Genomic DNA, 26,011 nt, shown 5'->3' with positions numbered 1-26,011 from the left:
TTTTTTCAAAATTGGTCAATAGGGGGCGCCACAAGCACCAAACAAGTGCAATGGCCTTTAGCAAAATTTGACCATAAATTAACAAGGGTTTTTCCAAACATCACCAGAGTTGGACTTCTATAACTAAGCCATTGAAGCATATATTTTAGGTTTTAAATCTGGCCAATGGCATCAATTCTTAAACGTGTGGAAAATATGGCATTATTTTCTTAGTTGTTTCCTGTTATAAATAAATGATAAAAGTGTATGTGTAGTAGCTGCTACGTGTATATAGAATTTTTTTTTAAAACTCATATGTAAGGTAGGCAGACAATTCCCCTGTTCATTACTGTGCAGTAATGTGCTGTATGTACTCAGGCCTCAAGAAAAAAACATTGGGAGGAAGGATGCCCTTTTGTCCCACTTGAGCACCTGCCCTGCAAAATGTCTGTACACAGCATTGTCAAGAGCTATTAAATAAATGGTCATTCATGGGCTGGACTTGGCCCAGAAAATTAAACATGAATTAGATCCGGTGGCTGATCTTCCTATAGGCAACATAGGCGGTTGCCTAGAATGCCTCATCTGTGACCCCCAACCCTGGTGTATTTTTACTTTCTTTAGAATTATTATTTTAAAAAATATACATAAATTAAAGCTGCAAACAGCAATAAACAGGCCCTTGCACCTCTGCACAACCTGGGAGTCCTGGCAGGATGTTGGCTGAGGCAGCAGTTCATTCCTGTAAAAGTCAGACACTCTATGCAGGAGTGACATAGCATATCCTCCATGGAGTGTGGGCACTGGAACTACGTATTTTAGATTTTGTACCACCTCTTGTTTCCACTATGTGGCGCTGCAGAGGACATACCATGTAAATCGTAAGATATGTCTCTGACAAGTCTTACTTCCTGTTGCTAGTGGGTGGCGCAATCACTATGACATTCAATGTGTTTGCAGATGGCTTTAGGACTGGAGCCTCATAAAACATTTGAAGTTTAGGACGAACTGGACCATGTATGCTGGAGTTACAAACCACTTCCTGTTTGGTGGCACAACATGGAAGACTGACACCTCGCCATGGCCACACGGTTTGACGAAAACTAAAGCTTTGAGCATCTTTTAATGTCAAATGTCTTGAGATGGTACATACAAAATTTAAGGTTGATCTGATCTAATCTGCAGAAGGAGTTTGGTAAAGTACGACCCCTATAAAAGGCCAAAATGCACAATTTTTTTTTTTACATTAAATTCAAACTGGCTGACTTCCTGTTGGGTTTAGGGTATGGCTCGAAGAAACTTTTTTGTAAGTCTTGGGACGTTACATATGCCTACTAATTTCCATACATGTGGGTCAAACCAGTTTCCTGGGCTGCTTCTTAGAAATTTTGTAGGGGGCACTATTGAGCCATTTATTGGAACCCAAGCATGTTTTGCAAGATGTGATGTGTGTGCAGAGTTTCATGAGTTTTTGAGCATGTTAAGCCCCCCAAAAATGCGATTCATTTGGAGGAAGAAGACAAAGAAGAATTCCTTGGATTACAATAGGGTCCTTGCACTGTGTGGTGCTCAGGCCCGAATAATAAACAGAGCAATTTTAATAGGGCCTTGCAACCACCTGTGGTCGGTGCTTGGGCCCTAATAACAGAAAAAAATAATCCAAAGATCTAATGTGTACAGTCAGTCTGTAGTAGGGGTACCATCTCTAGTCCTGACAATGTGCTTCACCTTAATGGATTCACCAGTGATCATCAGAGTCAGAACATGCTAGAGCACTGGAGTGTATGTGGAGAGTGTTAAATGAGAGAACATGAAAAGGCAAAAGCCATCAAGGGTGCAGTGCCAAAAAACAAACAAACAAAAAAAAACAGGAAAAGAACAATGATGTTAGTTGTTTATTTGTATTGATTTCTCATTGGCTCTTGTTCTTGCTGTTATTATCATAGTTATTATTATTGTCATTGTTTATTTTATTTTATTTTTTGAGCTGGGGCAGCCAGGAGAAGCTTGCTAGGTCCAGCAATGATTAGATCAATTAATGTTTGTTTGCAGGCTGATATGTTTGAATTTAGCTGTTCATTGTAATTACACCAGTTTGTAGTTCAACAAATATAGCCTATATAAGACAAGGGGTTATTAAATTATTAAAACACAATTTTCTTTTTACTCTTTTTATATATATTGATTTTGTGCCTCTTGATGAATATCATGTGATGCCGATGCAGTTAATAAAAACCTCAGGGTGTGTTTCACTGCAGGACAAACAAGGTTTATACATTCAGTACAAATGCACAGACATTATCACCACTCTTATCAAAAATGTGATTAAGGTAAAATACAGTCTTATCAAGTTGAGGTAAAAATAAAAGTCTATCACAGGTGTGTCCTTGGAGCAAAATGTGGACCTGAGTGAAAACACAGCAACTCTACTTGTGAATCAAGAGCTTTTAAATGAATGGTTATTAATGGACTAAACTTGTGCACTATAATATTTTTGCTCCAAAAATCAAACAACCTATAGTTTATGGTTTAAGTAACCAAGAGATGACATACGTTCAAGAGCAGCATTTTAAAATCAGACAGGCTGGCAGATGAACAATGTCTCATCACAACAAATGGTACTAATATTTATATGTAATAGTGCTTTAACATTATAGTTGTAAGGATTACATCTGCACTCATGTATCATTACAGCAGTCATACATTTACACAGCTGATTTTGTCCGTCCTATAGTTCCACAGGTTGGGGTCACATTCATTTGGTGTCTATGAATAATCGTGAATATTCATGTCACTGTAACTACAGACACTGGTCGTGAACTTATGTGTCTTTACATAAAAAGCCAGGCACCGGTTGCAAAAATACCTTAAATTATCTCCTTTAGGCTTAATTTTCCTTAGCTGAGGGACAGTTGCACAGAATCCCTTAAAAGGTCTCCTTAGTTAAGGATATACGTTAACTCACCTACTGCACTGAAAGAGATTTTAAGCTGTGAAAGTTTCCATGGAGATTGTTTGCTTGGACTCACGCTTGTGTTATCGTCGCACAAAGTTGGCCAATAGATGGTGAAAAAATGGCGGAGGAAAAGAAACATATTGTTCAGAGGAGGAAAAGATTATACCACTGGAGAAATATAATCATAGAAAACACATCCTACAAAGTAAATTTGATCCCCAAACACCAGAAAATGATTGTAGGAAGAAACTGCCCTGAAAATGAATTCTGTCAAATCTATAGTGGAAAATCAAAGGCGTATCCACTGGGCGCGTGGTCGCAGAACAGTCTTCTTGGGGTGTGTTAGTTTTTTGCATTTATCATGTTGCAGATAAGATGGAGTCACTGGTACCTTAAGTTTTTGGGTTTTTTTTGCTTGCTTTAGTTGCTAAGGTCTTCAGTGCAACAGTCTAGGGATTCCATTAGTATAAGACCAAAACAAGGAGAAAACCATGAATACTTCATTGAACATTTTAATGAGAAAATTTAAAGGTGTTTTGTCCAACCAATTTTATTCTGAGGAAACCTTAACGAGGACTTAAAGTAATATTTTAACTTAAGGTGTTTTGTCCAACTGGCCTCAGACCTTTTGACTGAAGGAAAAACATAAGTACAAAATGAATGAAACAGCAGTGCAAATGAATGAGACATCCAAAGAGAGTCCATGCCTTATTCAGCTTGTTTTTTCCTCTTAAAGCTGGGGTAGGCCGTTTTATTTTGGCATCATTTAGCAGAAATACCATGCTTAACTTGGAGCATGTTGTAATTTAAGTGGACCGAGAGAAACAAGACTTTTGCACCTTCTCTTGGTTCTGGTTTTGGGCTTTAGAAAATCTAGCCTGTTACAGGAGACTTTGGACTATTGGCTGTTCTACAGATGCAGATGTGTGTGTATTGTCCCTTCTGTGAAAGCCTGATTCAACGGTGGAGAATCCTGCAGAAAAAGCTGCTATTCCAGCATTGGCTACACTGCCTACACTGCAAAGTAACCCAAAAAAAGGAGAATAAATTTAACAAAGAGAGTCTTAAAAATGAGTCTGACAGTATATGAAACAAAACATAACATTATTGGCAGTGTGTTACAGAGATGGAGAGAAAATGTTTCTAATTGCTTAGCCCTCTGATAAGTGGAGCCAGACGCTCTCAGCTGCGGCTTCATGTTCATATAGGCAGTATGTTGCCAAGTAAGCTGGAGTCTCAAATCCCTGTGTCCCCTCCTCCTCATTTTCCGCTACTACAGACCACCTCACCCCGAAGAGAGTAGGCAGCAGCTCCACAGATAGACCCCCATTCAGTGGCCGCAGCAATCCAAATCCAGCCAAAGCAAACCAAAGCTCCCTCCTGGATAAGCAAAATTTCTGTTGCTGCAGTTACACAGGTCAGACCGGCCACTGTTGCGGGCCACTAGCCTGCTGTGACAGCCACCAGCCGAATTCAAGCCACTACAGTTTTACATTAAATGGTAAAACAACTGGAGGTGTGAATACTTAATGTCACAGCACTGACTGTTCTGTAGTCCTACATGATGTCACTGTGTGCAGGATGGTGTGTTTGTCAGTCATGTTTCTGGATTCAGTCTCTCAGAGAGCTCAGAGCTGTTGACAGGAGCTGTGAGGTCAGAAACACACTGTTAGTCCTTTATCCTGCACTGAAGTACGTCAACTCACACTGAAATACTATTACAATCAAAACCCTTCTTAATCTACAGAGTGTGAGTCAGATCAGAGACAATACAATATAAATAAGTTCTACTTACGAGGTGCAGGGCGACTGGCTGAAATATGAGGAAAAGAGAAATTTCAATTGTCACAGTTTAAAATGGCAAAACATTTATTTATACATCACTGAATAAAACCTGTTTCCTTGTCTTTTTAGATCTCTTTATATTTTGTGCATTAGATACTCTGTGGCTTACAGAGCTAAGGCTGATTGCTGCACTATTAAATGTTGCTTCAGTTTAGCAGTCTGAATAAGAGCATCAGCTCAGCTGCTCTGAGTCTCTCACCTTTCTTCTTTTTGTAAACTGTAAATCCAACAGCAGCAATGAGGACAGCAGCAAGAACAACCACTGCAGCAGTGATCGGGACAGTCATGTTATCTGCTCAGACAAAAAATAGATTTCAAAAATGAAAGAAAAATTATTACAACCCCTGCATACAAAGCAGTTCAGAACAGAAGAACATCCAACCATCTGATCATCACACATACAGGTGGTGGACCTCCAGGGGTCCCCAGAAAAATGATGAGTTATTTACAGTAACTGTTATAGTCACTATAGAAGTGAGCCCAATGTGAGTAAGAATCACAAGACAGACTATTCTGATCTCATAGATTTCACTTCCTCCATGGTTTTTCCCTCAACTGTTTTTTCCCTAACTGACATCTGTCAGTCTTGATCATATTTAACAGCCAAAATCTTTTCAGATGTCAACCCAGTGTCACTCCGAAGTTGTCGAAATCTGGCACTTGGGCAGTGACTTGCGGCATCACATGCTGATGAAAAAAGCCATCCTTTAATGCTGGCATGGTACGCAGTCGGTCGCTGTTATAGTTTAACAGCGCCAGGCGGCATCAGGGTGAAACGCGGCGGGGCAAGAACGAAAGTTAAGGCAGCAAGAGTCCAAGAAGGGCAAGTGGGAGGGGTGGTGGAGGGGTCCAACAAACACCGACCTTTACCCTGGAGAGCGGTGTTCACGTCCTTTAAGATTATAAAGCCAAACCTTGTTCTTTTTTTCCTAAACCTAACCACGTATGTTGATGCCTAAACCCAACCACATGCATTAGGTGTTGGAGGGGGAAAAAAAACGTCAATTTGTGTTGTTGTAACGACGTAGTGCGTTTATTTTGAAAGAGACAGTATGTAATTCGCAAATTTCCTGTGAAAATGGAAGTGTATTTTGAAAGAAGTCCTTGAGATGAAAAAGTTAGGGAGGAAAACAAAGACTGGTCTAGCAAAAGACACTATTGACACATATGGGAAACAAAGGATCCAGTCTTTTGGAGGATTTTAAGACCAAAGAAATCAAAGAAATTATGAAATCTGTCTTTGCTGCTATTTCTCTCACAACTCAGGCAGTATGATGGGAATGCAATACTAAGTTGCTTTAAATGTTGTTAAATGTCTAAGTTTGAACTTTCTGTGAATTTATTATATATCAAGAATGAGTCATTAGGGACTGTACTGTATTTGCTATTTTTGTACATCAAAAATATGCGATGACACTGTCAGGGTCACATGGTCTGAGCAGTGACCCTGGAAAAGGACAATAAATTAGTTTAATACTGATCTTAAAATCATCAACGAATCTTTAACAGATGATAAAAGTTGAACTGACAAGAAAGTCAAACATGAGACTGCTCAACATGAAAAAACTCACCTTTGCTATTTCTCAGCGCAGTTTTGCCCCAGTTGGTCCTGATCGCTGCTTTGTCCAGTGTGGTGACGATGTGGTCCTTCACACCAGAGAGATGAAACACACAGTCGTACCTCCTCCAGTCTTCAGGTGGGACTGATGAAAGGTTCAGGTCAACACTCATCTGGAAGGATCCATCGTGGTTGGGGAGAATCTCTCCGAGCTCCACGTCCTCATGAATCTCTTCTCCATCTTTCCTCCAGAACATCATGGCTCTGTCAGGGTAGAAACCTGTAGCGTGGCAGCTGACTGGAGAGGAGGGAGACTTCTGGAGGAGAGACACTGAGGGAAGGTCTGCACAGTTTAAAAAAAGAAAGTTTATATGACAACGGGGCTGGGATGTTATGTATTAAACACTAACATTAGGTCAGGCTAAAACTAACTGGAAACAGTGCACATATCTTGTACATTGATTCAAAAGCACAGCATTCAGTTTGCAGCACCAGAGTCCTGTTCATGATAATAATTCTGCAGTTAATGAATCATGATTATTACCATGATGTATGATTACACTGCAGCCTGTTTTCATTCCAAAGCTGTCAAATACCACCGCTTTGTCAGTGATTTTGGCGGCAGATACCTGATGCCTTAAGTCACCTTTCGCGGCGATATGATATGCCATTGGATGACATCAGGTTGAAATGCTGTCAGTAATGACATAATATAAGGAGCTGGAAAGTCTTTCTGGGGGATGGGGTCCAACAAATCCTGTACTTTCACACAGGAGCCCGCTGTTTGCTTTGCACATGAATGTAGAGCCATAGACCCTTTTACTGTTACTAAAAGAGATGTGACGAGTGGTGCACTAGCAAATACACATTCCCAGTGCTGGAGCGCACTCTGGTAGCCTGGAAATCCAGAATCAAATCTAGAAAGATTTAGGGTCTGGCTATGAGTAATGCAAATGGCCCAACTGGAGGGGCAGCACCAAGCATGCATTTGAAAATATCACTGCAATTGGATAACACTACGACCAATCAGAACAATAGATTAGACTCTTGCCGTATCCGGTCATCAAACAGCAAAAACGTCCTTCTTGCAAAGGAAAGACTCGAGTGCCGTCTTCTGTTCCTCTTTTAGAGAAAAAGTCTAACTCGTTCATTGTAGCGGCCAAAGCTGTTTCAAACAACTGGTGTTCATCCGTAGCCATCTTGCAGTGTTTACTGACTGATTCCGGACTTCGTCGTCGCAGCACTGTCGTCATCTGTTTAGCTCACCTGTGGCCCGCCTATGTCAGACTGGTGTTATTGGTGCAGCTCACCTCCAAGGGCATGGGTAATGAGCATCATTACTGATTGCCAGTGTGACTCGCTGAGCAAATTCAAATTGTGCTCTCGCGAGAACTCTTGATTTCCAGAGATGGGGACTCGAGTCATTGTGACTTGGACTCAAGTCGACTCGAGTCGCTGTTTTGATGACTTGTGACTTGACTTGACAAAAAATAAAAGACTTGAGACTTGACTCGGACTTGGAAGTTAAAGACTCGGGACTTGACTTGACTTGAGACACGATGACTTGAATGACTTGAGTGTTATTCACATCATGTTTTCGGTTAGAATATAAAATTAATAAATTAATTTAAAAAATAATGTTGATTACCCGGTAGGAGCGCAGGCTGAGAATGGCGTCATGATTGGATCACTCCCCTCTCAATCAGTCATGCCCTTTCTACATACCTTACGAGTTTATTGGAGAAACAGGCCCTCTTATATCAGATAGGCATCAACATGTCAGCGGGAGGGGTACCAAGAGTCATCGTCTTCGGCTTTCGGAATTACCATTATGACGGCAAAAGACGAACAGCACAGTGCAAGACATGCGGCATAAACATCTCAGACAGCCAGGCGACAACTTCAAACTTTGTTTGTCATTTGAAGAGTCATTCTGCCCAGTAAGTGCTTGTCAATTAGCTAATATTATCTGGTTAGTCGGTAGTTAGCTAACGTTATCTTGATACGATGAGGGGGTGGGGTGGGGTGGGGGGTGGGTCGGTTTGGTGGAACTTGTTTTTAATTTATTTGTTAACATTAACCCCAGAAAACGTGAGCGAACATTCCGACCGGTTCATCACAAGACCGGCTGTACATTTTATGAACGAGCAACACAGGGTTAAATGAGCTAAATGGGTGATTTTGGCCACTGCCTTGGTTAGTGTGTGTGTGTGTGTGTGTGTGTGTGTGGGCGTGTGTGCGCGCGCATGGGGGTCGTCCCTGCAAAGTAAACATTGCAGCGATGAAGTCAATGTTTACTGACAGTTACTTATATCTTGTCTTTTCACTTTATTAAGATCAGATTCTGCAGGTAAAATTACAATAATAAGGTGACTTGACTTGGACTTGACTTGACTTGCCCAAGAAAAAATGACTTGGGACTTACTTGAGACTTGAAGGTTAAGACTTGAGACTTACTTGAGACTTGCACATGTGTGACTTGGTCCCATCTCTGTGGATTTCCAGGGTAGCACTCTGGCACAAACTGGACCATTGGTAAATTTGTCACGCATTCTGAATGTACTGTTCGGTTATCCAGAGCACCACACTCTCAGTGGCAGAGTGCACTCTGGCCAGTGAAGAGGAGGACGACATGTTCCCTCCAGTTTGTTTTGCTATCAAAGGCTGATGTTAGCTAATGTGCCAAAAAGTTAGCATTATGGTGAAATCCAATATTCCTCTTAATACCCTCCCAGTTTCTGATGAGGTGGACATGATACCCCTTAATACACATAATGTTATTCATTCCTACAACAGTATATACTTTTTCCCTAATCTGATATGAAGTGTGCACTGCACATACAAGCATTTTTGATCATCGCCTCAGTCCAGTCCTTGGGTCTTATTGCATTTAACCATAATTGTCTTCATTTTTGTTGGTGGTTGGTATGTGATAAAATTCAAGTTTTGAGTCATGACCCCTTCTACTCTTGCTCCCAGTAACACAACAAGATGACATTTTAAGACTCCTATGTCACCTGCAACCCAGTGGTGGCGAGTTATGTTTTGCCTCCAGCTAATAAACTGATGTCATTGTGATGTCAGCCCTTTATTTCTAAACCTAACCAGGTCCTTTTGTTGACATCCTGGCGTTGGTTACTGCGTCCCAGAACATCAACAGCAGACGCATGGGGATACGTAGCGGGTAATTTGTTGACGTGAAAGTCCACTGACAAAGTGGCAATAGGTGATGACTTGGGATGAGAACATGTTATCATGTGACTTCACCTGTTCTCTGCAGAAAACTCTTCTCATAGTTCAAATATGTCTTCAGCCACGCAGGACACTCGCTGGTGAGGAAGTTCTTCTTTTTTGCGATATCAAATTTATTTCCATCCCACTCTTGTTTAATCATTTCAGCTTGTGGGTTCTCAGCGATCCATGTCTCTGTCTCCATGGCAAATGTGAGAAAGTCCTCTCCATTATAACCATACTTGTTAAAACCATGTACCTTTTCAGTCTCATCATCCCAGTCACAACCCGAAATCTGCTGGTGAATGTGTACACCTAAGAGACAGAAAAGAGACTGCAGTGAAATTCTAGTACAATCAACTGTTGATATTACGTCTTTACCAGAGATTAGAGTCTTCACAGGTCCACAACAATGGACCCAAACCTGAATTAACCTGCAAAATTATTTTAGAAATCCAATTTGACCCAGCTAATTTAAAAATATTCATAAGCCAATCCCTTTGTGTCTTAGATATAACAGACCAGACGTGGTTCATGTCCAAGGCAAGAGGGACCATGCTCATTCAAATTGCTACTAAAAATGCAGTTCTCTTTGTTGTTGTTGTTGCTATGATCTGCACCAGTTTAATAAACCAGGTTGTATCAGCTGTAAAACTGTTGTTATAATTGGGTTTCCACTGAAGAGTTATTCTGATCTAATCAAATGGGAAAAAATGAATGAACTAGCAATCCAGGAAAAACATTTATTTTAACATACCTTCAGTTTGGTTTAAGTGCTGCTTGAAACTGTCAGTTTGAGCTTTAAAGAGCTCCTGATAATTCATGCACGCTTCAACGCTCCTTTGCCAGTATTGTGGTTCTTCTTTCCTTAATTTTCTCACCCAGTCTTGTCTGGGTTCGTGTGTTGCCATGTTGCTGTCAGAGTAAGCCATAATCACTTCATCAATGTCTGCCATGACCAAATAATCTGGGATGTTTGGGACTCCAGAGGACACCATGAGGTAAAACGTTAGGGAGTGTTTCACTGTGGGACAAACAGACAAACGGACAGAGAAACAAATCTTAAGTCATTTAAATGTATTGTATTTATCTTTAACATTATTTTAATAGCTGTGAATTTGGAAGTGTATCTGTGTTCCCATAGTTCTTCTTCTTTTAATTTATTGGGCTGCGATTACTTTAGGAACTGATCTTCTAATGAAAAGAGCATCTATATTTAGACAAAGAGCTGTGCCAGAACAATTTTAGACTCCTTTCCTAACACGTTAATTAAACAAACTAGTCCATAGCCATTGGTAGCTTTGTCACCTTCTACCTATGCCAATCCTCAATGCCTATGTGCAGTTTCACATACATTGACCACGTCAGTGAGTAGAAAAACGTGGGACAGACAGAATGACTGACTGACAGAATGACACACTGACAGTTTCCGTGATTATGTACAGCATACCATACCATGACTTAGTCATACCAAAAATTAGGAAAAAAAACAACAACATTGGGCCACAGTGGGAGCCACAGCGATCGGTCACATTTTAGCCATTTTTAAGCATTTTTCTGTTGTTATAGCGCCACCCAGTTGCCAATTAGAGTTAAATTTCTCCAGTCACCTCGAGGCGTCCTGTTCTACATATCTACCAAGTTTAGTAAAAATCGATATGGCGGTTAGGCCTAGATAAGAAATTAGCTCTCTAGCGCCCCCATTTTGTTTGATCGGGTCAATAATGGAGGGGTCCCCTCAGATTATGTGTAGTCATATGCCTACAAAGTTGCGTGGTGATCAGTGAAACCCTTGAGATGTTATACACCTTTATGTGATGAGCCACGCCCTCCGCAATATTCATTGCCTTATAGAAGCTCAGTTTTAGTAAGTTTTCCAACTTTTGCCAAGAGGGAACTTTAGATATTGGTCCCTAGATTACGTTCACCGAGTTTCATGCATATCGGTCAAACTTTCTAGGAAGAGATCGATTTTAAGTGTTTTTCAAAAAATTCAAAATGGCGAAAAATCTATATAACCGGAAGTTATGGGTTCTTGAGTCAAATTTGTTCCTCATGAGGAGAGGCATCTCTGTGCAAAGTTTCATGTCTCTACAACATAGAGGGCATGAGATATGCCCATTCAAAGTTTGCAATTTCAATTGGTTGCTATAGCGCCCCCCTTTGGCCAATTGATGTAATATTGCTTCATTCGCATCCTCCCATGACCCTCTACCACTGTGCCAAATTTCACATGGATTGACCAAGTCAGTGAGGAGAAAAACGTGGAACAGACACACAGATGGACACACAGACAGAATTTTTGTCATTATATAGTTATATAGTAAGATACAAAGCTAGGAAACATCTTTGTTAGGTTCCCATTATGTGCTATATAGAGCTGAGGAACATAGGACTCAGGGAAGATAGGGCCCTGGAAACACTGGGCTGAGGGAACACAGGGCTGTGGGAACATAGGACCCTAGAAACATAGAGCCCTAGGAACACGACCCTGGGAGACTTCTTTTGTAGAATTTGGGAACATAGGACATAGGGAACATAGAATCTGGGGAACATAGGACTAAGGGAACACAGAACCCTGGAAATAGAGGACTGAGTGAACATTGGACCCAGGGAAAATAGAGCCAAGTGAACATAGGACCTGCTGGGAACATTGGACCCTAATAACACAGGATCCTGAGAAAAATGGACTAGGGAACAAAGGACCCAGGAAACATAGAACCCTGGGAACATAGGACTGAGCGAACACTGGACCCAGGGAAAATAGAGCCGAGGGAACATAGGATGCTTGGAAGATAGAATCAAGGGAACATAGGACTGAGAGAACAGAGGACCTGAATATAGGACCCTGAAAACATAGAACCCTTGGAACATAGGAACCAGTGAACATAGGACCAAGAGAACCTAGGACCCTTGGAACATAGGATCCAGGCAACATAGTACCCTAGGAATGTAGGATCAAGGAAATATTGGTCCCTGGGAACATCTGACCCTGGGATCATAGAATCCTGGAAGAACACATATGAGAACTGGGGAACATAGGACCCTTGAAGTATAGGAATGACCCCATCACTTCCCTGAACACATTTTTTTCAATATGGGACAAAACAGTAAGAATGTATTATAACACTGTTCCTACTGGTTTTATAGAATTTGTGCCCAGTAATGAATACTATGTGTCGCTGATGCAGCAAAGAAAAATCTTTGGGTGTATTTCAGTGCAGGACAAACAAGATTTCAACATTATATTCATAATGTCTGTATAGTCTCATCAAGATGAGGTAAGGGGGAAACTAAATCCCAGGTGTGTCCCTGAAGCAAAATGCAAAGCTGAGTGAAAAGTGAAGTATACATTTTAAATGTGATCTTACCTGGAGATGAGACATGACAGCAGAGAAGCAACAAAAGTAACTTTATCATCTTGTTGTATTTAGGATGTGTGGGTTAGGGACCGAGCTGGTTTAGCTGTTTTGTTCTCGGTCCAGTGCTATTTCCTTGTGGGGGAGGTGGGAGTGTCTCTGTTCTGATGATACAGAAATTCGGGAACTTGTTTCACTTCTGTAATGATCACTGTTTCAACACATCTGAGCATGTTTTCAAATGAAGAAGAACATGACTGATGAAATCTGAAGCTTCACCACTGGTATTTCAGAAAATCTTCCCTTTACAGTTCTGAAGGTTTTGCAGTTAAACTTTGTGATTGACAGATAAGTTGGATAAGAAGAGAGGAAAATAATTAAACTAGAACACAAGCCCACAGAATCGCTTTGCTCTACATCAATATTTTAGCAAAAATGTTTTATATGTAGGATTTCTGGATGATGCATTCATAATATAAAAGAGGAAGAAGAAGATTTACTTTTATTAATCCCAGAGGAGAAATTCACTCTATTGTCATACACACAGGCCCAAAATACGCACACATGCACAAACAGGACCTATACATGCATTAAATGGAGAGATGTCAGGGTGAAGGGCTCCCTTGGTTGGGTGCCCCGAGCAGTTGGGGCTTCAGTGCCTTGCTCAGGGGAACCTTAGCCGTGCCCAGGAGGTGAACTGACATCTCTCCAGCTACCAGTCCACAGTCCATATTTGGTCTGGATGGGGACTTGAGCCTGCTGCCCTCCAGTTTCCAACCCAGGTCCCTATGGACTGAGCTACAGCTACCCCACTTTAATGCAGCACTTCTGAAGAAAAGCATTTATGATAATAACATGCATATATCTGAGACTTTTATTGCACATGTGGGACCAAAACTATTAAAATAAGATGGAGGTGTTTTGACTTCAGTCTTGAAGGAATGCTGTGAGTTTTGGAAGCCACCAGATGTCACTGTGCTGCTGCATTTGAGGCCCCAAAGCTTCATAAGGATTCATCCGCCCATCACAAGTTCTGACTCGACTAAATTAGGGACTGTACAAAACTTACTAGGACAGGAAGGGGGTGAATACTGTTTAATTTTATCTAAAAAAACATCTTAAATTCACATCTATGTTCATTTTGAAAGAAAAATCATACTGTGCAACCAAATTATTATTGTTTTCATTGCTGGTGATAATTTTAATCATATTGAGAAATTAAATCACTATTCCTATTTTTTATAGGAATGGGAATCTGTTTTTCTGATTTACCCAACACACATACTGTACTCAAAAAACAAAACAAAAAAAAAAACATACAATCTGAATGCATCTTTGAAACACTTTATTTGCTTTAATCATATTTACCTGACATACAAGTTTCTGTCTTAACGTACCATTTGTCTTTTTGTCCACTGGATGATAATTTAAAAACCAGCACAAGGCTAATTTCATCAGTCTAAATCTGTCTGACAGGGAGGTGGACCAGCTGTATGTGCCAGAGCAAATAAAAATAAATGAGCTCACAAATTCTTCTGGTTCCTATTAGAGTAAACATCACTTATTTTTATCTACAATTACCATCGCTGGTCTTTTTTTTTTCTTTTTCTTTTTTTAAATGTAATGTAACAGAAGTTTTACATTAAATGGTAAAACAATTTTAGAAGCTTGTAGCTTTAGGCAGCTTGTTTAACTGGAGGTGTGAATACTTAATGTCACAGCACGAACTGCTCTGTAGTCCTACATGATGTCACTGTGTGCAGTGAGCTCAGAGAGCTCAGAGCTGTTGACAGGAGCTGTGAGGTCAGAAACACACTGTTAGTCCTTTATCCTGCACTGAACTACATCAGCTCACACTGAAATACTATTACAATTAAAACCCTTTTAAATCTACAGAGTGTGAGTCAGATCAGAGACAATCCAATATAAATAAGTTCTACTTACGAGGTGCATGGCGACTGGCTGAAATATGAGGAAAAGAGAAATTTCAGTTGTCACAGTTTAAAATGCCAAAACATTTTTATTCTCACGTCTTTCATATAAATCAATGAATAAAACCTGTTTCCTTGTCTTTTTAGATCTCTTTATATTTTGTGTATTAGATACTCTGTGGCTTACAGAGCTAAGGCTGATTGCTGCACTATTAAATGTTGCTTCAGTTTAGCAGTCTGAATATGAGCATCAGCTCAGCTGCTCTGAGTCTCTCACCTTTCTTCTTTTTATAAACTGTAAATCCAACAGCAGCAATGAGGACAGCAGCAAGAACAACCACTGCAGCAGTGATCGGGACGGTCATGTTACTGGGCTCCTCTGCTCAGACCATATATAGAAAATAGAAATGAACAAAGAAAAAAGATCATAACATGTGCAGACGCATTTAAAACAGAAGTACATCCATCTATTTGTTCATCACACATACAGGTGGTGAATACAGACAGTGTAATCTATACGACAGGAGCCATCAGTGTGTGTGTGTGTGTGTGTGTGTGTGTGTGTGCAGAGATATACAGTACTTAAAGGGCACCACATACATCAGGTAAGCTAAACTGATACATGTTAGTGACTTTGTTGTTTTTAATCAGAGATATTTAAAGAGTGGACAGGCAGCATTAAAGACACCTGTCATTATGTGGTGAGAAAAAAACAACATTTAAAAACAAGCACCTCAAGCTGGACTCGAAGGTTATTATTTTATTAATATTATTAATATTTTTGCTGAAGGCCTACAATACAACCTAACCAAAGGGAGTTTATCAAAAGAAGTAACACTAAGCAGTGATGGTCTAACTAAAGACACTGTTGAGATGCATTATGGGAAATGCAGGACCCAGTCTTTTGGGGGATTTTGAAGACAGGGGGGCCTATCTTACACCCGGTGCGTAGTGGCACACATTGCAATGCAACTGTCAACCAGCACCCACGTTGTGTAAGTAGCAAATGTATAATTGATAGCGTATTGCTAATTTGCGGCATTAACTGACAAAACCTGGTGTAAAGTAAGAATGACGCAGTATTTTCCTGCTACTTAAAGGCTGTACTATTCAGATATCAAGATGCACCTACATAGGCAGATTCACAACACATGTACACTCTGCTGGTGACACACACAGGGCAGGTGGGTGAAATAATACATCATGAACAAGGAAAATATTAATGATATTCTGTACAATGTGAACAGAACAACAGAGCTGCAGAGCTGCTGTCTGACTCCACATTAAGAGAGATGATGTGTGCATTTACTCATGAGGAGCAGAGTAACTTGGCTGATTATTTCAGAAGCTAAAAGTTTAGTTCTTTTACCCTAATTAGGTTTTAGTTTTGCTGCTTTAGTGTGCTACAATATTTGCTGCAGTGACATTACTGCTCTTACTTCATCACTCTCAGCAGAAAACAGCTCGCTTCCTCAGTTTAATGTGCCGTTTAACCAGCAAAGTGAAGTTGGACACACCCTTGATGCACTTGTGCCATGCACCTTAGACACTGTAGTTTGTTTAACTAGGGCCCTAAAGGTCAGGATATACTGGACTTTACTGCTATGCCTTTCATAAGTTAGACTGCATGATGAAAATGCGTCATGTGGTATACGATGTGAGCCACCCCCGAGGATTAACCGGGTCAGATAAATAACGTATACATAGCCCCGGGTGTCTGCAAAAAATACATTTGTATTATGTTTTAGTAATGCAGAGCACTAATACACATACACATGTGGATACATAAATAGCTGTAGTGCCTCCTTCACCATGAGTCCTTTAGATCGGTAAAATATGGTTGATGTTCAGTATGTTTTCCAGAAATCAGTGTTGATTGACTTCTCCTTTTTTCAGATGCACCCCTGTATTTTGAGTGAATCAGTCTGGGGCACACAACTCTTTTACCATCCGAGTTTGGGTGTCCTCTCTGCCCCAAATTTAAAACCAAAAATGAGAACGCGATCCAGGGGCACTTGAAAAACCATATGGAAAATGCAGTTCATTTCTATGGTATACTGATGAGAAGTATCTGTTTGAGATGATATACTTCTACATTTAACAGTAATGTTTAATGATATTTGTTTGGGACAAGACAAGACATTTTAGGCTGCATCTTGGGATCCTGTGATTTGTGGAACAGTGGTTGACATTTTATACCATTTTCTTACATTTTATAGATCAAACAAATAAATTCTTTTACTCTTTTTCCATTTTTTCTGGAATAAAAACTTGTTCACAAAAAAGAGAACTCCAAGTCTACTTCTTTATTTTGCTAGTACAATAGTGTAATATTGTGTTTACATGTGCTCCTGAAATATAGAATACATCTGACAATATGACAATCTAATTATTACGTTCATTTAATAGTTAAATAGTTACCATTAACCATACTGATGTAAGAGTAAGTATGACATTTGCTGTGTCCATGGTTTTCAGTTGTTTTGAATGACCTGATTGTAATCTGCATGTTGCAACTGTAGCCCAATAAATGAAAGTGCTCACCTTATTTAATCTTTGTTAAAAATTAAACCAGATAAAATTCATTTGTTTGCTGATTTTCTGCAATTTTTGTAGGTTTAACTTGTTGGGGTCAATGTTATTCCAAACAAAACATGATTGTATTTAAAATAATTGTTGAAATAATTGTATTATTATTATTATTTATTTTATAATATATATATATTTAGAATTGTTGACTGCTTCAAATTTTGGAAATGTATTGCTAAAATAAATAATATAAAAAAGACAGACTTAAAAACCGACTTCTTGTGAAAAAAACAAAACAAAAAACTGACTTCCAGTATGTACTGTATACAACTTCCGGTATAGACTTCCAGTATGTATACACAAAGAATATTAACCTCCGGTATGGACTTGCGGTATGTATTGGATATATGACGGCGCCCTTGTCCGCCATCTTGCCTGCAGCTGGATACCCTTGAAAATGACGAGAGAGTCAAACAATGACATCATTTGTCATTAAAAAACAGCAACAACAACAACAAAAACAATTCACCTTTCCTATTTCTAAACGCAGTTTTGCCCCTGTTGGTCCTGATCACTGCTTTGTCCAGTGTGGTGACGATGTGGTCCTTCACACCAGAGAGATGAAACACACAGTCGTACCTCCTCCAGTCTTCAGGTGGGACTGATGAAAGGATCAGGTCAACACTCATCTGGAAGGATCCATCGTGGTTGGGGAGGATCTCTCCGAGCTCCACGTCCTCATGAATCTCCTCTCCATCTTTCCTCCAGAACATCATGGCTCTGTCAGGGTAGAAACCTGTAGCGTGGCAGCTGACTGGAGAGGAGGGAGACTTCTGGAGGAGAGACACTGAGGGAAGGTCTGCAGAGACAGACAGAACAGTTTATATGATCATGAGGGTGAGCTGTTATGTATTAAAAAACATGAAGTCACACTAAATCTAACTAGAAACAGTGAACATATCTTGTGCATCAATTCAATGCACAGCATGCAGTTTACCTGCATGACACTGCACTCACTGAATTATCAGAGAGGTAGTGTACTACATCAGCATTACTCAGTTACTACAATGTAAAAAATACTCCATTACATGCAAAAGTGCTGTAGTCAGAACTGATGCCTCTATTTAGTTAGGTAGTTTAGTCCAGTGGTTCCAGACCAGAGGGTTGGCCCCCGTTTACAGGGTCATAACATAAATCTGGGGGATCATGCGAGTTCTGTGACACAAATCTGTATTAAGTGAGACTCAATCAAGTCTATTGCCAGTGATTAGCACCTCACTATAATTCTTGGAGTGCATTACTTTTATATTTTAAATGAGAATGGGCTGTTCATATTTATAATACATTAAAAACAGGAGAGCTGAATGAACACTTTTGTGTCATTTAAAAAGCATCAGTGGTTGTGACTGTACCTATTCTCTGTAGAAGACTCTTCCCATAGGTCCAAAACGTCTTCAGCCAAGCAATACACTCGTTGGTGAGGAAGTTCTTCCAAAACTCATTATTAGCTTTATTTCCATCCCACTCTTGTTTAATGATTTCAGCCTGCGGGTTATCTGCAATCCATGTCTCTGTCTCCATGTCTAATGTGAGGAAGTCCTCTCCATTATAACCATACTTGTTAAAACCATGTACCTTTTCAGTCTCATCATCCCAGTCACAACCTGAAATCTGCTGGTTAACGTGAACACCTAAGAGAGGGAGAGAAAAGACTGCAGTGAGATTCCAGCTCAGTCAGCTGTATTTGATATTACATCTTTACCAGAGATATACCGTCATTGCCTAATTATTGGACTACATTTCCACTTTATTAGTGCTCCAGTTTCAGTAGAGGGAGCATTTGTTTTTGTGCTGATCAATTAATAGTGAGTGACACATTCAGCATCTCTGGCATCATTTTAAATGAAGCAGCATGACAGTCAGCAAGTTTACAGAGAAGAACAATCAGGGGTCAGGTCAGGTCAAGTTGTCTGCAGCTGGTGACTTTCGATTTAAGATCAGATGATCGCCAGGATTCATCCTCCAACAACCATAAGTGCTTGTACAAAATTTGGAAATCCATCCAGTAGTTATTGCAATATTTCAGTCTGGACCAAGAATCTTGACTGTGGCTTAATAGTAAAGGAAAGAGATGGACTTTTTCATACCTCCAATAGCTGTGGCCGGAGGCATTGTTATCAGGTTGTCCAATTCTTTTAAATGCAATGTGTCAAGAACGCCTTTAAGAGATTTCTTCAAATTTGGCACAAATGTACAGTTAAAGTCGGTAATACACTAATTAGATTTTAGTGCTCAGAGGTCAAGGTTCAAGGTCACTATGACCTAGTCTGTCTCATTCTTGTGACTGTGATATCTCAAGAAAACTTTAAGCGACTTTCTTCAAATTTGGCACAAACATTCACTTTGACTCAAGGATGAACAAATTAGATTTTGGTGGTGAAAAGTCAAGGGCATTGTGACCTTGTGTCTGTCTCATTCTCGTGAACGTGATATCTCAAGAAGGTCTTGAGGGAATTTCCTCAAATTTCACACAAACATTCACTTGGACTCAAGGATGAACTTATTAGAATTTGGTAATGAAAGGTCGAAGGTCAAGGTCACTGTAACCTCACAAAACATAGATATGCCTATAACTCAAGAATCCATACACTAATTACCAGAGATGGGACCAAGTCACACATGTGCAAGTCTCAAGTACAGTCAAGTCAAGTCCTGTAATAGGTCAAGTCAAGTCCAAGTCAAGTCACCTTATTATTGTAATTTTATCTGCAGAATCTGATCTTAATAAAGTGAAAAGACAAGATATAAGTAACTGTCAGTAAACACTGACTTCATTGCTGCAGTGTTTACTTTGCAGCGATTACCCATTTAGCTCATTTAACCCTGTGTCACTCGTTCATAAAATGTACAGCCGGTCTTGTGATGAACCGGTTGGAATGTTCGCTCACGTTTTCTGGGGTTAATGTTAGCAAATAAATTAAAAACAAGTTCCACCAAACCGACCCACCCCCCACCCCACCCCCTCATCGTATCAAGATAACGTTAGCTAACTACCGACTAACCAGATAATATTAATTGACAAGCACTTACTGGGCAGAATGGCTCTTCAAATGAAGAACAAAGCCTGAAGTTGTTGCCTGGCTGTCTGAGATGTTTATGCCGCATGTCTTGCACTGTGCTGTTCGTCTTTTGCCGTCATAATGGTAATTCCGAAAGCCGAAGACGATGACTCTCGGTACCCCTCCCGCTGACATGTTGATGCCTATCTGATATAAGAGGGCCCGTTTCTCCAATAAACACGTAAGGTATGTAGAGAGGGCATGACTGATTGACAGGGTAGTGATCCAATCATGACAATGCCATTCTCAGCCTGCGCTCCTACCGGGTAATCGACATTATTTTTTAAATTAATTTATTAATTTTATATTCTAACCGAAAACATGATGTGAATAACACTCAAGTCATTCAAGTCATCGTGTCTCAAGTCAAGTCAAGTCCCGAGTCTTTAACTTCCAAGTCCGAGTCAAGTCTCAAGTCTTTTATTTTTTGTCAAGTCAAGTCACAAGTCATCAAAACAGCGACTCGAGTCAACTCGAGTCCAAGTCACAATGACTCGAGTCCCCATCTCTGCTAATTACAACAAAGTTTGCACAAATGTCTAATAGGATAAAATGATGAAGAGGGGACTTTTTATATCCAAAAGGTCAAAAGTCAACTTCACTGTGACATCATAATGTCCTGCAAAAACACTTTTCTGGCCATTATTCAGCATCATATCTCAGGAAAAGAAGGGGAGACATTTGGTCAGACACTGAATTGGTGACACTTATCTTGGGTGCCCACCTTGAAACTGTACTGATTGTTTAGATGTATAGCTGTTGGCGCAAGATGTGTTTGGAGCATGCATGTTTTCACAGACATTGATTTAATCTGTAAGAGAAACTTGGTTCGCAGAGGCATACAACTACGAGGTGGTTATTTTAGTTTATTAGTTTTGTTATTTTTTTGTTATTTTTTCTTGCATTGATCCAGCTGATGTAAGTATCATACTAAAACAGTATTGGTAGTATCAATACTGTCTTGAGTATTGGTGATATCAATACTGAAAACTGTCTTGTCCTGTTGCTCCTGCTCTATAGTTTAAGAAACCTCAATCTCATCTAGTGTGTAGGACTTACAGGAATATATTGGCAGGCATGAAATACAATATAATAAGTATGTTGTCTTCAATGTATTGTCACCTCAAAATAAGAAATGTTGCATTTTTGTTAACCTCAGAATGAGCCATTGATATGTACATAGGGAACTTGTCCATGTATATGGGGATCGCCATGTTGCACCACCATGTTTCTACAGTATCCCAGAGTGGACAAACCAAAACATTACTCTAGAAGTTCTCTCTCTGTTCAGTCGCTACCATCTAGTGAACATTTTGGTAGTGTTGCTTTTCTTAGTTTCTTTTTCCTTAAGTTTCACTTTGCATTGTTAATGTTGTTTTCAGCTGAACAAAGAGTAGCCTACAGTGTGCATTTAAACCAGTGTCCTCCTCATGTTTAAGCCTGGGAGTGGATATGTCCATAAGTACAGATGTGAAATATTGTTTAAAACAATGCTTTTAGGATGAAATAGTTCAGTGACAGGAACATTTTTGTTCCATTGTCTGTGCAGAGTTTGCATGTTCTCCCTGTGTCAGTGTAGGTTTTCTCCTAGTTTTCTAGCTTCCACCCACAGTCCAAAGACATGTAGGTTAGATTACTTGATGACTCTAAATTGGCTGTAGGTGTGAATGTGTGCATGAATGGTTGTCTGTCCCTGTGGGTTAGCCCTGTGATAGTCTGGCAACCTATCCAGGGTGAACCCAGCCTCTTGCCCAATGTCAGCTGGGATAGGATCCAATCCAACTGTGAGGGCAGAATGGTTGGCCATTGTAATAATAATAATATACTTTAGTTGTACTATAGCACTTTTCGAAACACAGTTACAAAGTGCTGAGTTAACAGCCCCTCTGCAATGAGAGTGTTGAAAAAACACAGATTTGTTTTTAATGTGAAACTGCATTATTCAGTGTTTTTGCTGGTTTTAATCACCTGGTCCATTTGTTTTGGAGAGAAAGAGACCTCTGCGAATAATCAGGCTCCTGGTAAAAACCTCCTGAACAATGAACACTAAAGGAAATTTAACCAGGAGTTACAGATGGTTGCAATCTGCAATCCTCACTGCTAGATGCCACTAAATCCCCCTAAATCTTACACACTGTTCCTTTAACATACCTCCAGTTTGGTTTAAGTGTTGCTTGAAACTGTCGGTTTGAGCTTTGAAGAGCTGTTGATAATCCACGGTGTCCTGAGCACTCCTTCCCCAGCGTTGTGGTTCTTCTTTGATTAATTTTCATAACCAGTCTTGCCTTGGTTCTGGTGTTGTCATGCTGCTGTCGTAGCAACACATAATGACTCCCTCAACGTTTGCAACAGCCACATAGTCTGGGATGTTCGGTACTCCAGAAGATGCCATGAGGTAAACTGTCAGGGAGTGTTTCACTGTAGGACAAACAGGATGTAAGTGATTTAAATGTATTACATTTACGTGAAGACAACAATTTGATCTATTGATGGTTTATTGTGATTTTTTCTAATTATATTTGTTATATTCTCATTGTTTGCCTACTGGCCCTATAATGCAGGTTTCTATTTATGAGTGCATTGTGTACAGGGAGTTTTGCTTATATGCCTGGAGTTTGTTGATTGGCTCCACCCATGTCTGAGTAGGGCCTCATTTAGGCCACCTGTGAACCCTGCAGCTTTATGCCCTGATGAAGGCCAGTGAGCATGGCCGAAACATGTTGGTGTTTTTAATGTTCATCATGAACTATCCATTTAATAAAGGCCTTTTAACTTTTGCACCAGAGAAGAGTTGCCTTGGATTTTGTTTTTTCAAGATGTATTCCATTTACTTTTGACATTTTTTTTGGATAGTTGTCGCTTTGCTCAATGTCTAGAGAATCTTTTTTTTTTTTCCATCCAGTATTTGCCAAGACAGGAAGAAACTACAGTTGTGTGCAAAAGTTTGGGAACCCATTGTCAAAATTTTGCTTCCTGCAATTAGTTAATTAAGTGGAAGATTAACTGATTTCCAGGCATGAAATTAAAGATTTCTGCAATATTTTAAGCAAGATTACGTTTTCATTTCAATCTTTTACATTTTCAAAATAACAAAAATGAAAAAGGCCTGAAGCAAAAGTTTGAGTACCCTGCATAGTCAGTGCTTAGTCGCACAGATATCACAGCTTCTAAACCGAGTTCTTCCTGCAAAAGGCTTGTGGTTCTGTGAGATTCTGTGAGGCTGTCTTACATGCACTGCTCTTTTGAGGTCTGTCCACAGATTTTTAATGATGTTTAGGTCGGGGGACTGTGAGGGGCATGGCAAAACCTTCAGTTTTAGGATCATTGTCCTGTTGTAGGAGCCATCCTCTCTTCATCTTCAGCTTCTTTAACAGATGCTGTGATGTTTGCTTCCAGAATTTGCTGGAAGTGAATTGAATCTATTCTTCCCTCTACCTGTGAAATGTTCCCTGTGCCACTGGCTGCAACACAAGCCCAAAGCATGATCGATCCACCCCCGTGTTTAACAGCTGGACAGGTGTCTCTTTTATGAAATTCTGCACCCTTTTTTCTCCAAACATACCTTTGCTCATTGTGTCCAAAAAGTTCTATGTTAACTTCATCAGTCCACAGGACTTGTTTTGAAAAAGCATCAGGATTGTTCAGATGTGTTTTTGCAAATTCCTGCTGCTGAATTTTGTGGTGAGGACACAGGGGAGGTTTCCTTCTGATGACTCTCCGATTAAGATCAAATTTGTACAGGTGTTGTTGCACAGTAGAACAGTGCACCACCACTCCAGAGTCTGCCAAATCTTTCTGCAGGTTTTTTCAGTCAAACAGGGGTTTTTGATTTGCCTTTCCAACAATCCTACGAACTGCCCTCTGTGAAAGTTTTTTGGTTGTCTAGAACTCAACTTGACCTCCACAGTTCCTGTTAACTGCCATTTCTTTATTACATTAAGAACTGGAAACAGCTACCTGAAAACACTTTGATATTGTCTTATAGTCTTCTCCTGCTTTGTGGGCATCAGTTATTTTAGTTTTCAGAGTGCTAGGCAGCTGTTTAGAGGAGCCCATCGCTGCTGATTGTTGGGACAAGGTTTCAGGAGTCAAAGTATTTATAAAGCTTCGAAATTTGCATCACCTGGCTTTTCCTAACCATGATCGTGAGCAAGTCAGAGCCCTAACAAGCTAATTAAGAATTTGGAGATCAGCTCATCTTCTGCTCATGGAACTATTCACAGTAAACTTAATTGTGATTGGGGACGCCCAAACTTTTCCATGCCATTGTAAATTAGCCCTATACTTTTTAGTTCCACTGTAAATTTGTGCCTGTTATCTGTATTATGTTGTCACCTTCCAAGACCTTTATAAAAAGGTAGCAATACCAGTAGGCTACACACCTTAAATGGTATTCCTTAAACTTGAACTGAATTGCAAACACATAGCAGATACTCGTGCACTTCCAGCAACCCACATTCAGAGTTTTAGTGTATAAATAGCCTACAGTTATTATCAGTACAAGACACCCAAGGAAAACATTGTAAATGCTGTTTGATATAATTTTGATAAATCCATTTAATGTAACCAAATCTCAATGAACACATCATGTAGGCTATCTTTAGCTCATACATTTATTTAATTTCACCTGACAACCAACACACATCTGTGAACACATACAGTACCCTCCTGCACATATACAGTAATTATAGCCATACCAATAAAACAAATTAGAAAATATAGTTTTTGATCTTAGCATGTATCATGACCTTACCTGCAAATGCAGCATGACAGAGGAGAAGCATCATCATCATCTTCTTCATCTTGTTTAGAGAGGAGAAGAGCTGTGTGTCTGAGAAGAGTCTGTCGGTTTTATTTTTTTACTCAGTCAAAAGACATTTCCTGGTTGTGTGTTCGTTCTCTGAATATTTTAATGCGTGTTCACCTGTGAATGACTTCCTACAGGTAACACACACACACACACACACACACACACACAGATGTTATAAACAGCATGACAGCATATTTTCTCCACAGTTTATTCAACAGAGACTTGTTCCTTGTCCTGACTCTGTGTGGTAGTTTGAGCCTCTGTTATGTGTTCATGTGTCTTTAGCAGCAGACAAGCACAGACAGAGACCTTTAGAAGAAGCAGGCAGTGTATCATATAACACACAAAATTTGACCCATTGGACTTGATGCAATTCACCTGTAAAGCTTTATTTATAAAGGACTTGTCAGTGAGTACAGCATGCTTTACAAAGGGCACTGTCTGCAGCACAGCAGTAGTTTCAGTGACAACTTGTTAATATTCTCCTGATAATACCAGAACTGTGGATTATAAAGGTCTGTCAAATTACACACAAACTAAAGTTGTTTCAGTTCGATTTGTACTTCTGTGTTCTGTTTTTATCTCCCTCTCTGATTCCGTCACTGTAAAAACAAAACAAAAAAACCTGCACAACCAGCTTTTATTTTGATTCACATTTCATCTTCCTTGTAGATCGTAAGACAAAACAGTTTAA

At 39.8% G+C, this 26,011-nt stretch overlaps 2 protein-coding genes across 2 annotated transcripts; both read right to left on the bottom strand.

Annotated features, from left to right (window-relative positions):
• Positions 1–3,433: 3,433 nt before the first annotated feature.
• LOC117263550 (major histocompatibility complex class I-related protein 1-like) lies at positions 3,434–13,067 on the bottom strand. The gene is made up of 7 exons (XM_033637049.2): positions 12,941–13,067; positions 10,327–10,593; positions 9,606–9,884; positions 6,352–6,681; positions 4,980–5,072; positions 4,731–4,748; positions 3,434–4,582 (listed from the first exon to the last, which is right to left on the bottom strand). The coding sequence occupies exons 1-7, from the start codon at positions 12,987–12,989 to the stop codon at positions 4,533–4,535; spliced, it is 1,086 nt and encodes a 361-aa protein (XP_033492940.2). The 5' UTR covers positions 12,990–13,067; the 3' UTR covers positions 3,434–4,532.
• Positions 13,068–14,258: 1,191 nt separating this feature from the next.
• Positions 14,259–19,560, bottom strand: LOC117263022 (major histocompatibility complex class I-related protein 1-like). Its single transcript, XM_078176012.1, has 6 exons — positions 19,536–19,560; positions 18,801–19,079; positions 17,918–18,247; positions 15,137–15,238; positions 14,873–14,890; positions 14,259–14,724 (listed from the first exon to the last, which is right to left on the bottom strand). Exons 1-6 carry the CDS (start codon positions 19,558–19,560, stop codon positions 14,669–14,671), a joined length of 810 nt encoding a protein of 269 aa, XP_078032138.1. The 3' UTR covers positions 14,259–14,668.
• Between the last annotated feature and the right edge of the window lie 6,451 nt (positions 19,561–26,011).

This window comes from Epinephelus lanceolatus, chromosome 16 (assembly GCF_041903045.1).
Source record: "Epinephelus lanceolatus isolate andai-2023 chromosome 16, ASM4190304v1, whole genome shotgun sequence".
Taxonomy (NCBI): Eukaryota; Metazoa; Chordata; class Actinopteri; order Perciformes; family Serranidae; genus Epinephelus; species Epinephelus lanceolatus.
The sequence above is the reverse complement of the archived record's forward strand: the minus strand, read 5'-3'. Positions and strand labels throughout refer to the sequence as shown.